Raw genomic sequence first — 15,679 nt, 5'->3', positions numbered from 1 at the left:
AGGGTATTGCAGACGAGTTGCACTAATGCCCCTTGGACTGTTGTGTGTGGCAGGTTCAGGACATCACCGCTGTGGACCCGTGCCACAAGTTCACCTGGTGTCTGGATGCCTGCATCCGAGAAAAAAATGTGGACACAAAGCGATCCAGGGAGCTCCAGGGGTTTCTGGACAGCATCAAGCGGGGTCAAGAGCAGGTGCTCGGGTGGGTGCCGTAACACGGCCGCTCCCCTTTGTTTGCTCACTGAAGATTCTGCCGCTAGAAAACTATTGCCTTGGTGGGTTTGGACTGGGCAGCAGACTTTGCTACATTTATAGACCATTCCATGAAATGCTCTCAGGGCAGCGCCATTCTATTACTTCCGGGCATTGCAAGGAATTGGGCAGGGTAAAAGAGGGAGAGGGCATGGCCCGATCCTGACAGCAGGTGAGAAACCGGGCAGTTCTCCAAGTTTGGGCAGTACCCGTGGGGTGTACCGAACGTACAACGCTCATTTGCTGCTGCCGCTGTGCAGTCTTTTGTGATCTTTTGTCTTATTTCAGTAAACAATCAGCTAGCATACTGTTGTTCGGTTACTTCAATAGCAATATCATTCAGCAGCAGTACCACCCTCATCTGTTGCATCTGTTGCGTTGGCAGAAACCACGTGGAATCCTGTTTGTACAGTTCCGAGTTCAAAAAAGTCTTGCTTGGCTTTTGTTAAACGCCATGCAAGTGTAGATTTTTTCTCACTCCGGGGGGTCAGAGACATTAAAACCCACTGCAGTTTTCCTTGTGTGTTCCCAGCCAAATGTTATAGAATTTTGTAAGCTAAGAAAGCACTGTCACCTTGAGGTTGGCTGTTTTACTTTTATTTTTTTTTATGAATTACAATAAACAACCTTGCACAAACCCCACTGCCAGCGCACACGCATCATTGTGTTTTCGGTGGTACATTCAAGTCAATAACGCGCTCATTAGTCGCTTTCCACGTACCACCTACGGTAACCTTAAACATCACAAAAAGTTATTTTGGTTACAAATAGACCTCTAGAAACATTCACGACAATGCCAAATTCTCCATAACACCATCTAATTTCTTTTTTTTCTTCACAACAATGTAAGCCATATAAGGTCCTCATATCCAAGTTTAGCAAACAATGAAATATGTGCAAATTCATTGTTCGTAAAAAAGAAAACAAAAACTCACTTAGGTGTTGTTTTATGCTTAATAAGCATGTTTTTCTTGTTTTTTTAATTAAGGCTTTTCACAGATATCATAACTTACAGCACAACTGGGACAAGGACAGACAGAGGAGAAAACACAGGACAACTGCTGAACTAGCAACTGATTCTATTGAAAAGAAAAAATACACATGATGCTGCTGCTGCTTGTTCAAGCATGCCCTCCGTGGGTCTGGCTCTTCTTTCACTCAACATGAAACCGACCGAGTTATCCAAGACCCAAAAAGCTGATCTCACGGCTCGTCAAACCGTGTAATATAAACAGACTGGTCCTACCTTTCCAGCTAGAACAGTGAACGTAAAGCAGTGGCCCTGCTAACATGGTTTTCACATTGTCATCTCTGACATGGCACAGAAACTGTCTTCCTGGACATGCACTAATCCATATATTGGATAGCTTGTGTGGGGCCCACATAAGCTATCTACCTAACAAACCTGCTGTGAGTAAGGTCTGTAGTAAAATCTTTATTTTTTTTTGTAGCCATTTTGGTTTACCACATACCCAATCTGCTTCAACTTCAAAAAGTGCTTAATTTAAAGAAAAAAGATAAAATAATAATTTATTGTTTTATAGGTTATATACAAGGTGGTCATCTTCAGCACCCCCTCAGCACAAAGGCCCCTCCAATGCAATAAGGCTTTTTTAAAGGGCAACTCCGCTTCATTTTTGATATTTAGAAAACTATGCACTCCTCTTCAGTATCATATAGGAAGACCACATGTAAATTACGATCTAATTCCGTCTATATATTTAATAAACTGGCCAGCAAACTTTCAAATGAGCCAAGTCGCCGAAATCTGCCAACTCTAGCGTGCGCCGCGAGGCGCAATCATCAGCGCAGTCAATGCCACTGAGTTGGAGCAGCCAACATTGAGCCACTACGTCAGAGGCATGTCTACGTCATTTTCACGTTTTGTTTGTTTTTACTTCTCGGAGCGAAATTGAACGATGAATGACGTCATGAGTTTCTCCTCCGGGTGTTGGCTCAACGGCGTCCACGTGATCACCGTAATACGGATGCACTAGTTTGCGCTGCCCTGCGCGCTCCTTGGGGCTGAGAGAAGTTTGTTATGTCTTGCCGCTGCTCTAGCTTGAGAAGGACGTTTTGTTTACGGTGTGAGCCCGGGCTGCATCTGCAATGCCTAGCTGCGATGAATGTCGAAAGATCCAAAGTCTCACGATGTTGTGTTGCTGCCTGCTCGGATTACCAGTTGACCAGCCTGGGAGGTGTCTTTCACAAGTTCCCACACGAGGTTGTAGCAAACTCCATTGGTGAAAACTGAAGAGCAAACGACACTTGCGCTTTGCTCTACGTTCGCCGGCCGTTGCATAAGGATACTGTGACGGCCCCCGTAGGGGAGGCACAGACGCGCTGTGGTGGGCCCACGCTGAGGTGAGGAGAGATGAGGCGAAAACAGTATTTACTGTTTAATAGTAATAGCAGTCGGTGCTGGTGCCACCCGCAGCTCACCGACCGTCGTTGCGTTCTGAAGGGTTGGTGTCCCGGGCTGTTCGTCACTGTGCTGGTGCTTGGGCGAGTTGGCTCCGGGGCTCACGGAGTTCAGGGGCTTGGAGCGCTCACGCCAGCGGGTGGCCTTGTGGTTGAGGCGATCCGGGCTTCACAGGTTTTGGGGGCTTGGGGCACTGACGCTAGTGGGTAGCCGTTGTGTTTCTCTGGTCGGGCTCACAGGGTTCTGGGGCTGGAAGCGCTGACGCTAGCGAATGGCCTTGCGGTTGAGGCGATCCGGGCTTCTCAGGGCCCGGGGCCTAAGCGCTGACGCCAGCGCTGAGGCCTTTCCGTTGTGCTTCTCTGGTGCATTGTTTCTAGCGCTCTCTCCAGCGCACTCCCTGGCACTTTTTCTGGCGCGGTTGCCGCGCGGACTCGCTTCCCCCGACGCATCTTCTCCCAACTTGTTCCCCATGTCCGGTTTCTCCGCCCTCCCTCTCCTCTTTAGTCTTCTCCCCTTCCCCCTCTCCCCCGGGCCGTCACTTTTTGCGCCATCCCAAGCGGCCTGCCCGCGTTACGTGTCCTGTACCTTGCCCCCACGAACGTCACAAGACCACGTGGTTCGACGTGACGTGGCCATGACTCTGACGACACGAGACCAATGTTGCCTGACGCAACCGAAGTTTCGGTATCTGCTGATGTTTAAATTAAGATTACACAAAGAATATTCCACATTTCGCGAATCCGAAGACATAGAGCTGTTTAGTAGTGCTTTGGGAAACGGAATCGCAAATAAGCCTAAAATTTTTGGAATTGAGTGAAGTGCCCTTTAAGCAAAAGGGGGCCATTGTGAGTCAAACTCGACACTTAGCCTAAATCTTGCTCCCCGATGTTATAAGAATGACCACTGGACTTCTTGTTACCACAGTTTCTAATAGCCTGATGGAAAGGAAATTCTATGGACAAGTAATTGAGTATCTGAAAGAATAAAAGCTTGAACTGAAACAAGGACAAAAGAAGAAACTTGTACGACAAGGACAGGCGCCTTGTTTCTTGTTTCGTTCGTGTTTCACTTCGTGCTTTTAACCAAAGGGCGATGCATCAATTTTTTTACTTGGTGCGATACCGCTTAGATTGAATCCCTGATTGTTTATGACCTATGAAACACTCATTCATTTTTCACCACACGCAATTAATGTTGCAGAACATTTTTTTTTAAAAAAGTGAGTAGAGCTCACCTTTTCAACTTGCAGCCAGAACAAGTGGCCACGTTATCTGGAGCCGATTAGTATATGCCGCCAATATTGATCACAGCCACGCGCTGGGGTTGGCAAAGCATGGGACACATGCTGAGTTCCAGACATTGTTATGGTTCGGCTATTGTCATAATTTCCTCGATTGGACTCGGGGCACAACCTGAATGCTTGTTCAACTATTGATTATCACGAGCCCGAATCGAGTGCTCATGCAATGCTCGGGTTTAACCTATGAGCCACATTCAAATATCGTCACTGGGCGGTACTGCGACTGCCCAGCTGCGTCATAGAGTTTTGCGAAGGAGAGATTGAACAAAAACACGCTTGCTTTTGTTCTTGGAATCATACCGCAACAGAGGAGTTCCTTATGTCAGTGACATTGCGTGCGAGTATACTTGGGTCCCATTAGTGTCAGTAAACTCGTAGACAGTGAAAGACATTCCAAGCAAATATCATTGCACGGCCTCTTTAAATGATATGAACCAACTGCACATAACATAAGTTTTATTGTATCTGAAAGAGGAATGGGCATTTTGTTGAGTTCAAGTACAACGACTTCCTTAAAGGGGCCCTGCAACAAATTTATGACTGGTTTTTAATTTGCACCAAACCTGAGTGCACTGAACGTAGTAACTTAATGAAGCTTTTCTTTTCTCAAATTTCAGTTTATTTTAAAAGTTATAGGCAAATTAGAATTACAAATACAAGCAAAAAGTAATGTGCTTCATGACGTATGTAGGTCCTAGCTTGAGTGGCCGTGAACTAGAGGAGAGGTAGTGAGCTCATCGAGCGCTCACGGCTGTCGCACTCCGTGTCGACAGCTCGAGAGGGAGCCAATAAAGCATGAGTTGGATAGGCTGTATGAAGCGGACGGCCAGGGCGGCTCACATTGCATTTGCTGCGCGATTAAAGACTATTTCGGCATAACACTTCATTGGCAACAAACGACAGCGAACAGGGGGTAAAGATCAGTTCAGAACGGGAGCTACTTCGCGCTGCCATACTGCCAAATGGCCAAATCGCTAGCAGGGCCCGCGCCGAAGGCCTTCGGAACACTCGGAACTGGTCGGATCCTCGAGCCGGTATACGACCGCAGCGCCGCCGCGTACACCTGGTACCTTTGTACGCTCGCCGTTCGTCGGTGCCCATCCCACTAGCCCTTTCTACTATGCACCGTTTTTTCCGCCGCTTGGTGGCGGGTATGTCGACGGGTCATTTCTTGTGTCCGTACTTTATGAACTGGATTTGTTTCTTTTGTGATCTAAAATACTAAACAAAAACTACTTACATACATAATAATTGAAACGGTTCGCAACACTTATATTTTGTATGCTTTTAGCGGCTGTAACCAGTAGTAAGGCCCGGACCTAAGACGTCACATATCGTGCTCTTTCGCAAAGCGGGTCACCCTCGTAGGTGGAGGAGGTTTCTGCGTTGTTTGGTTAAAGTATGACGCACTGATATTTGGTTACTCTCCGTGCCCGCTGGCTCGCCCGAACCCCAAGAGACGTGAAAACCACAAAAAGGTAGACGCTTGAATATGATTGCAGGGCCCCTTTAAGTGAGGTGTTCAGTTTTGTTTTTTAATTTTGTTTTTAAATTGCCTTTTATGTTCATAACGATAACTTGTTGCAGATAAGCATAAAGCATACCTTTCAACATTTAATGACTGGGGCTTGGATGTCCGTCTCCTTTTTCACAGAGACCTGTCTATGACCCTCTGCGATCCGTATGCCATCAACTTCCTGGCCCAGTCATCTATGAAGATCATTCACCACCTGATCAACATGGAGGGATTACCACGGGTGAGGATTTGAAAGGGAACTGGCTGGGTTTCACTGTCTGCTGCACCCAATAGTTTGCACGAGCAATGTGTTGTGATCTTTGACTAGATACGGCCGTGGGCGTACCAACCGGGGGGGCAAGGGGGGCACTTGCCCCCCCAGTTCTCAGAGTGGGGGGGCAAGGCATGCGTTTTGCCCTCCCTGAAACGGCCGCCACTGGGCAGAGCAGACACAGGCCGGCGGCGCCAAGGAATATTAAGGGCACTGCCCCCCGACCCGCGCGGGCATATTTTTAACGCGCAGGCGATACAAACCCTAGCAACGGTGCTCACGCACGCCGGATTGGCTGGTTTGTGGAGCCTTGCCCCACGAACAAGGCTACACGGTAACCTAACGGAATCCATCCGCGAGACATGGGCCGAACGGGCCGTCCAGACCAGGACGTAGGCCCTTACACAAAATAAAGTTTTGCTTGCTTGCTTGGAGATAGGCGCTGCCGCCGTCAACATAGGCAGCGGATGCAATGCGAGTTTCCGAAGAGGTAGCGTAACTTAGTGGTGAGATGTCTGCCTCATACGTGTCAGACCCGGGTTCTATTTATGGTGTGGGCCGGCTTACTTCTTTTTATTTTTTTTCTCGAACATTTTGTTTTGTCGAGGCATTTGGCGATATTTACATTTCTTTTTTACCATTAACACTAAAAAAACGAATGTTGTTGACGAAACATCGCTAAACTAAATCGTATCGACTCTATTTATGGAAGTGCATGGGGGGCAGCGGGCTTGGGTTGCCGACCGGACGCCGCAAAGCGGCGTGTACGGGGGGTGGGGGGGCTAGGTGGGTTAATAGATTTGTAATTAGCAGCCGCACACCGGCGCCGCGAAGCGGCGTGAACGCTGGCGCGGGGGTGGGTTAACGCGCTTCGAGTGATACACGAGCAGCCCATCCGGCGTGAGCGTCGTTGTTAGGGGTTCTATCGCCTGCACCGTAAAAGGAGCAGTGTGTGCACCTCCTGTAGTGGGCAAGAATTCCTACATTGGAGAGAAGCGGGGACAAGCCCTTTCTTCAAATGCGTCAAGTCTCCTTGAGCTTCGGAATACAAAGAAACGCCACTATTCGGAGCTAATCCCACAGTTACTCGACCTCTCTTGCGTCGTGTCTGTTCGCTCCCCGCGCCTCGTAGCAGTGTTGCAGTGGGGGGGCTCGTTAAAATTTTGGGGTTTTTTTGGACTATCTAAATCACTTTCTTCCTTCCCATCCCCCCCTTTTCTACTCCGCATGCTTCCCCCTCTGCAAATATCAGCTGACCTTCTGACATCTTTTCTGTGTTGATAGGCAAAACAACCACTAAAATTAGAAAGTAATTTGTAATTTGAGTGGAAGTCACTCGGAAAAGTAGTTAAAGTAAACTACGAATTACTAGAATATAAATGTAATTAAAAGTTACTAAACTACCCAGAAAAGTAGTTAAACTACAGTAACTTGAGTAAAGTAGTTGAACTACGTACAAGTCTGGCCCGGCAGGCGCTCTGCGTAAGGGTTTTCACTTATCTGCCTAGCCCCGCACACCATCACATGGGCCAAGAAAGGTGTAGTTTTACTGCAGAGGAGAAATCAGCAGGGTCCAAGATGGTGACAATGGAGGATGGGGGACTGTTCCAGTGGCTGATGGCTTGAGAAAGGAATGACCAATTGAAAGCGTTAGTAGAGTCAGAAATGTGCTTGATGGTGCAGACGTTGTTGAGGCGAGAAGATGTTCGGTCGGGGGGTAATAACAAAGTGGTTTTGAGGTCGGGAATGTGGTAGTGGATTTTGTGAATAAAGCACAGCTGAGAGACTTTTCTGTGAAGCTGCAAAGAGGACATGGTTAGTTCAGTTTTTAGCGCTGAGACACTGAAAAAAAAAGTCATAAGTGGATGAAATGAAGCGAGCAGCTCTGTTCTGAACTGCCTCTACAGGGTATTGATGAGGTACAGTCGATGGGTATTCCAGATGGTTGAAGCATATTCTATTTTTGGTCTGACGTACGTGTCCAAGGTTAGCTTACGAACAAAGGGTGGAGCCCTTTTTAAGTTACGTCTGCTTAGTCCAAGAGTTCCAGATGAATCGGCAGTAATGACTTCAATGTGGTTATTTTAGGGAAGGTCAGATGTTAGTCTTACACCAAGGTATTTATACACAGTAGCGGTCTCAATCAGATCGGAGTACAAGAAGTAATTAAATGACAGTGTTTTTTTTTTTTCTTGGTGAAGTGGATTAGTTTGCGTTTATACTTGTTTAATGACATAATCCACTCTTTGCACCAATTGTTAATTTTCTCTAGATCTTCCTGAAGCTGGTTATTATTTTGCACACAAGTTACTTTGTTATGGATGACGCAGTCGTCGGCGAAAAAGCGGTTTTTTGAAGAAATCCCAATGGGGATGTCATTAATAAATATTAAAAAGAGTAAGGGCCCAAGTACGAACCCCAGGGGAACACCAGGAGATACATTTATTAAGGAAGATTCATGATCATCATGGACGTGACCTGTACACGGGAAAAAAGAAAGTCACGAATCTATGCAAACGGTTATTTGGTCGAGGCAAAAAGATGATAGCTTACAAAGAAGGCGTTGATAAAAAACACAACCGAACGCTTTGGAAAAAAAAAAAAAAAAACTGCGTCAGTTTTTTCATTTCAAGGTTCAAGGTTAGTGTGCAAGTCATGGATGAAGTCGCAGAGTTGTGTTTCGCAGGAAAGTACAGTCTCCGGCGATATGAAAGACCCACTGGGAGCGCGTGGCCGAGGCGGTGGCTGGTGGGGGCGCTGCGAGCGCTCCGGGCAGTTCCATTCTGCTTCGAGGGGAGGACGCTCATTCGGCACTCGGCACAAACTGATAAGCGCGTTTCGCTTTATCTGAGCCCGAGTGAGCGTCCTCCCCTCGAAGCAGAATGGAATTGCCCGGAGGGCTCGCAGCGCCCCCGCCAGCCACCGCCTCGGCCACGCGCTCCCAGTGGGTCTTTCATATTGCCGGAGAGTGTACCTTTTTGAAAACCGTGTTGCTGTTTAAAGAAAAGAAATGGGATGATAGGTGCCTCATGATATTGGAGTAGAGGATATGCTCAAGTAGTTTGCAAGAAATTGAAGTCAGTGAATTAGGGCGATAATTAGATGCGGAAGAGCGGCTGCCCTGTTTAAAGACTGGGAATTACCCTTCCCACCTTTTGGTCAGATGGAAGGCACCTTTGAGATAAGGACTGAATAAAGATAAGTTTTAAATACTCACTCGAAATAACACTGGTGTTTCTTTTAAATTTTAGAGTTGATGTTATCGGTTCCAGCGGACGAAGTAAGTTTTAGTTTATCAATCAATGTTATAATACCGGTGGAGTTAACGTTAATAGGATGCATGCGCTCGTAAAGCTCTTCAGGGAGAGTGGGGACGGAGTCCAAGCACTCGTTAGTAAACACTGATGAAAAATATTCGTTAAACACAGAACTATCATGGTCGACGTTGCACATCCGACCATTCCTAACTCTCCCCATCTTCCTAAACGTCCGTGTGTGTCCGAACACCAGAAACCGGAATTTTAAAGGTTAAAAACGGCACGTTGCGAATATGGAACGCGCACTTTCATGCAAAGTTGACGTCAAGTGACTCAAATCGAAAAACGTGCATATTTACAATATTGTTATCTCTTCTGGTGAAGGCTCAGCAACCGTTGCATCCGTTTTCGCGCACGAAACGGCGACTACCAGAGAAAGTAAGAACGCAGTGATTGCCTTTATTTTAACAATGTAAACACACTTGCAGGCGTGCGCTGATGAAGCCTCAAAATCAAAGCTCTCGTAGTGTGATTCGTGACTGTGCCGGCTACTACCCAACCTCGTTGTCACGCCACTTTCTGGAAGCATACACCAAAATTACAAGTAAACACACAAAAGCGACATCGATACAATTATCTTCTAGAATATCACCTTATTTAGTCATAACTCTTTCAATAGGCACTACAAGTTGTATTTATTTTAAGAAGAAGAAGCAAAATTTTTTTCGTGAGAAAAAACAAAATATCAATGTTAAGTCTGGTAACGTTGTAATTTTGCCGAATCACTGCCAAATCTTTAGAAAAGTTGGAGAAAAGTTGCGCCGAATTTTCGATTTGGGGGGGGAGAGGGTCTGGTTTGCCCCCCCACTCAAAAACAAGTTGGTACGCCACTGGATACGGCATGTATTGTTTTAGTAAAGTTTGTTGGTTGTTAGGCTGACACTTTCGTCTAAGGGTCTGTCGCTACCGTGTGCTACGGCACCAAGCATGCGGCTTTGAGCATATGTAACTCGTTTTTATTGGGGCACTACAGCTGAATCTTTCAGGAGACAATTGGATTATTCTTTTGATCACTTTCGGCTGCTGTCTACTGACCTACTGTTTTTGAAAATAAATATCATCTGAATATGTCAGTTCTTAAAAAGTCTCTTTTGACAGTCATGTGTGAAATGAAAGTGAGCACTGTAGTGCTTTTATCTTTCCTTTGTTTATTTATTTTGAAGTGTATCTGATAAAAGGGTCAATGGCAAATGCTAGAGATCCCGATGGGGCACTGCTTTCTTGGACGTTCCACTAAACTATCAGAACTGCTCTAGTTAGTTGAAGGTAACACACTTAAATTGTCCAATAGAAAAATAAACTTCAACCAGAATAACGAGTACAAGCAAAAACAAAAAGGCATAAATTTGGTACAAGGATTCAAAATATGTAGAATCTCGGAAATGCAAGGGGCTTCATTTGTTGCAATTTTGATGGACAGTTTTAAACTTATTAGTAAGTTGTTAAGCTACATAGCACTGGAGACTGCATTATAACTATCTAGGATTCTGTGCTTTCAGAGTTATTTCTTGTGAAATTGGGAGGGTGTTTTTTCGGAGTTTATTTTTTGCTGAAAATTCTGGATTTGTCGGAGATTATTTTTGCTTGATTTTCAGTTCTCTGAAATTCGGAGTTTGTTGTATTCTGTTCCCAAGTTTCAAAAATAAAAAATTGTGGAGCCCATCCACTTCACGTGAAGATGGGAGGACCAGCCAAGCTGTTATCTTTACGACAACTCTATGACAACTATATGACATTTATATGAGTTACATGTGATAGCAATGAAGACACGTACACAACTTCATTGTTTAATTGTCTTTATTTAATTCTTAGTGACTAAAGTGATCATTGCCTTATGGTCACTTCTGGGCAAGTTCTAAACCCAATCTTTCGAGGCACACCTCGAGGACAGTTTTTTTCTGATTGAGGCTAAGTCTCTTTATCAACATAGTGGAAGCGAAAGAAAACAAGGTTAGATTTGTGCATTCTGCCCTCAGCCTCATCACAGCGCACTCTTAGCTGAGATTAGTCCGCGACTATATAACAAGGGATCAGGACCTCACTATCTAATAATGCCAAGGAAGGCTGACTCATGCAGGTTGCCCCCTCTTTTTATTTATACTTGCCACGACCAATTGGAACGAAGGATCGCCATTTAAACGGGAGTTGTCTGTTAACATCTATGGACACATTATTTTCCAGATTCTAGCACATAACAGCTTTACTGTAAAAAATATAATAAAGCCCAGGTATCATACCCCGTTGTCCTAAGGCAGGGGTCTCAAACATGCAGCCTGCAAGCCGAATGTGGCCCACAACTCGCTGGCCACATGCTGCCAGCGAGTCTAGAGAACATAATTTCAAGAAAAAACATTTTGTGGGCTTTGTCATTCTCTAGGCTCATTTCATCAGTCCTAGTAAGGGTATAGAAGAAAAATCAGTATGATTTTAAGTCAGATTATTTAAATAAGATTGAATCAGATGATGATTTATTCAAACCTTTTCCACGAAAATAATCCAGAAGATATATCTTTATTTACCGTTTTACTTTCATTCAATGCTTTTTATGTGTATTTGTTGTCTATTTATATCAGATTCATGAAAGAAAGATATATATATGGCTGAACTTGAGAAAGAAGAAATGCACTCTGCGCAAATCGGAGCATTGAGTTTGATATCTTCCTTTTGCTTCGTTCGTCAGTTATGTAATTATAGTATGGCATCAAGGTCAAGAACGCAAAATAAAGAAACGAAAACTAGAAAAGTAATGTCGTATTGCAATAAAATCGAACTCAAAAAAAAAAAAAAAAAAAAAAGTTTTTAACTAACTAAAAAAATCAAGCTGCTTTGTTGTACTATGATGGAAGTTATGTCAATAAAACATTAAACTGCACTTAGCAATAATCTCCTTACACGTTGTTATCAGTGATCAAACAAATTGATAAATCAATCCACCATGTTTAAAAATGGATCTAGTGGTAAGGAATCGCTATTTTCTAGCTATAATGATTTAAATCAGATAAGACTGATTGAAATAAATAAATCTTATTTAAATCCAATAAATCAGATCTGACCCTTTGACGGTCAAGTTTGTTTTTCTCAAAAGATGTTTCCCAGTTTTTAGGTTTTGTTTCCAAAGGAACAGTATAAAGAGAGGATGAATGCACAGGTCTTTTTTCAAGCAGAGCATGTACAGTGCTTGCTAGCTATTAGGTTTAGAAGCATCAGATGAATACTTTAAAGGCAAAATGTCACCTTTCTTTCATTTGGATCATTTCGGCACTTCCACTTCCGCGACATTCCAGCAACTTTAGATTCCTACTGGAAGTACTATGTGTATGGGACTTGTCTGTAAGCAGTGTGCAATTATTAGACTGACTATAAATAAATAATAAATAAATAAATAAATATTTATTTTCAAGTGCCCAAAAACAACCAACAGGTCTTTTCTTTGGTACACATAATAAATGAGGAATTAAAATAACAGAGACATGGCAAAAATACACAAACGTTACAAATTGGCGACAAGCACTTTCATTTTCATCGCGAACACCCGAGAGTCGCTAAATATATCCACTTCAGCATTGTTGATGCGGTTAAAAAGCAGTTGGCAGCGTGATAAAGGCGAGAGATCACAGACAGACTATAGTATGAAGTGATGGCTCCACCCAGAAAGCTTGTCGAGGATGGGTTTTCAGGCATCTGGCGCCCATCTTGCCATGAAAAAGAAAGGGGTGCATTGCAGGACCCCGAGGCAATTGATGCTAAATCCTGTTTCCTCCATTGAGCTGTGTTGACCTCGATTTAGCTCTTCAGACTGTGGCTTTTGCGTCCACTGTGGATTATCTTTCTCCTTGCCCCCCCCCCCCCCCAAACACACACACACACACACACACACTTTTGCACAAAGAAATCTTTTTCCCCTCTTCCTTTCTTTTTTTTCTTTTTTTCTTTCCAAATTGGGGGTTAGAAGGCTAGCTGGGAAATGGACGTATGCCTGTGATGGTCTTCGACTAATCAAGAGCCTAATCGTTCCGCCAAAATAATGAAGCAGTCCTTTTCTCACTTCCTTTTTAGAGGCAATATCTTCACAATGGCTATTTCAGATGCAAAACGAAATTCTTCTTGCCATCTTTCTATTGTGACAGTCACACATTCTTTCTGTGTACTGTCCCCCAGGACAACCAGGTGCTGGTGCTTCTATTGCGCATGCTTGCCTTGGGACTCCAGGCCTGGGACATGATCAGCGGACAGCAATACAAGGAGCCCAAGCTGGTGAGATGCGCAGAAGTGTCTGGCTACTCTGCTTTTCTGAATATTGAACAGGAGAAAAGGCCCTGTGGGTTTTTCAGGGGCAAAGCGCTGGATGATTTTTATGGAGTACATAAGTACCGAAAATTTGGGGCATGCTTGAGCCAAGAATGGCGGAACATCATTAAAAATGTGGTGTGTCGCTGTCTGAGCGTCGCTGGCAGTGACTGCAGACCAAAAGGAGCGTGCTCGGAAGTGGCGCTGCGTCGCCGGTAGTCGCAACAGGCTAATCATGTGCGATGAGTCATGATCTGAAAATGGCGGAGCATTGGCAGCATCCAATAGGAAAGCCCACAGCACAATCAAACGGTGACATTACTCGGGTAAGTGGGAATATCCAGCGCTTTATTAAAAACGTCCTTCGGCCTTCGCACACTTTACTTGAACTTATTCTGCTTCACATATTCCAAGTTGTGTTGAGGGTATATTCTCTTAATGGTTCGTTAGGTGCTTAAAGGCCAACCAACAAGCAGAAAGAAGGAAACTCTCCCTCAATTCCTCCGTTTCATTTGAAAAAAAGGGACACCCTCCTCCCCTGTACTGGGAGTAGTTCAGAGATCCGCTCCTGTGTGGAGAGGAGGGGAAAAGTGGGCGAGTGGGAATGGAGAGAATGAAACTGGGAACCGGTTTGTTCCGCGGTAGAAGGCGATTCTGTTGGTCGGACTTTAAGGGAAGCTGAAGAGCTTTTCAAAAAAATTAGTTAAGGGTCCCTGAAAAGAAAAAAAAAAAGTTTTTTAAAACAGTCTGGTTGGGACACGCGTGTCAAAAAATGAATTTTACGCGAAAAAAAGAATTTTTAGAGCAATATTGACTGCGCCAGATGCAATTTACTCGGTGGTCACCTCCTTTCCACTTGTTTTGTCTTGGCATTTCGGGCGAGTGGAGGAGAAGTACTTTCCGCCTCTTCGTAGTGGATCGGCTTGGCTGCTTGCCTGGCTTGGTTGCGCCCCGTACGAGAGCCATTGCTACTTCCTGGCCGTGTTCCAAAATGTTCTCGCTCTTACTCCAGGGTAAGGGTTTTGTACCCTTGGCAGTCTAAAACCTACCCGCGTCTAGCTTTTTTCAATCTGTGCTGTCACGTGATACGATCCGCCGGAGTAACTCGGATCCATTTGGGGCATTTGAGTAAGATTTGGAACACAGCCCCTGTGTCTTCCGGTCGCACGACGTACTGTGTCGTACCATGGTCACCGTGGTGGTATGGTACACACAGTACATAGTCGTTGCGATGGACCCCGACCTGAAGCGTCGGTTGCTTCAGCGCTGCCAGCAGCTGAGCCTTTACCCGTACGAGGACACACCTCGCCAGCCGGAAGGCGTTTGCTCCGATCGCCGCAAAAACAACTGCTCGCGAAGCGGGTGCCTCGACGAGTTTATCCGAGCCGCACGACCTTCAAGCCACCACGAGGACACGCAGTGGTAACTGATTTCTTTTACTAAACGTTGAGTGCAGTGCCGCGTGCCTTCACTTAACGCGTTACAAAAACCGACATCTCAAAAAAAAAAAATTGGCACTGGCGCGCACCACCAGACAAACAAAAGATGGGGTAAACCAGATGCACAAATCACGCAAAGAAGAGCAGAAAAACTAAAACCTGTCACCCCGCTCCACTTCCTAAGTACTTGCAATGAAAAACACAAGCAACAAGCCCTTTTCAGGAGGCCTTCACATATAATCGTGATAAAACTATAAAACCACCCGAGGTACATCAGGTACGCGTTACAAGACGGTGACCATGGCAGAAAAAGATGGCGAAGCATTTGTTTGTCGTGGTATCCGAACAGAAGTTACGATTTTGTAAAACGTTTGTAAACAATTACGACGTTCATTCGATGGATTGTTTCCTAAACCTAAAAGTATGTAATTCAAAAGGCGATTTCAAGAGCTTACGAAGATTTTATAACCAACATCTAAGCTGTCACTCATTCTATTGGCCATTGAGGAGCTGACTTGAATGACCATTGTTACGAATGAGAAGCCGAGCTGAATGACATAAAATTTGCGTGCAAAATTTCAAATAAATCTCTCGCCGTCAATATTGCTCTAAAATTTTTTTTTTTTGCGTAAAATTCATTTTTTGACACGCGTGTCTCAACCAGACTGTTTTAAAAAAACATATTTTTTATTTTCAGGGGCCCTTTAATAGTTGATTCTGACGTGTTTGTGCCTGCTGAGTCCAAATATCACAACCGTTTGACCCACAACAGTCCCGAAACGTGAAAAAAAGTGAAAAAAAACAGAAGCGATCACCGCAGCAGCATGCCATTGGCTAGTCACGCAAGACGCGCCACTATGTCATAAAAGGGCCAT

General features: G+C 44.7%; 1 protein-coding gene across 1 annotated transcript in view; it reads left to right on the top strand.

Moving 5' to 3' along the window:
• LOC115320819 (negative elongation factor B) overlaps positions 1-15,679 on the top strand; it is a 35,626-nt gene that overhangs the window by 8,729 nt on the left and 11,218 nt on the right. The window contains exons 3-5 of the mRNA XM_029981037.4: positions 54-202; positions 5,629-5,731; positions 13,237-13,332. Of these exons, the coding sequence (XP_029836897.1) occupies positions 54-202; positions 5,629-5,731; positions 13,237-13,332 (348 nt within the window). The remainder of the gene's footprint in view (positions 1-53; positions 203-5,628; positions 5,732-13,236; positions 13,333-15,679) is intronic.

The sequence above is a fragment of the Ixodes scapularis genome, unplaced genomic scaffold (genome assembly GCF_016920785.2).
Source record: "Ixodes scapularis isolate PalLabHiFi unplaced genomic scaffold, ASM1692078v2 PGA_scaffold3__209_contigs__length_174095766, whole genome shotgun sequence".
In the NCBI taxonomy this organism is placed as follows: domain Eukaryota; kingdom Metazoa; phylum Arthropoda; class Arachnida; order Ixodida; family Ixodidae; genus Ixodes; species Ixodes scapularis.
Note: the sequence above shows the minus strand (reverse complement) of the source record. Positions and strands in the feature narration are given on the sequence as shown.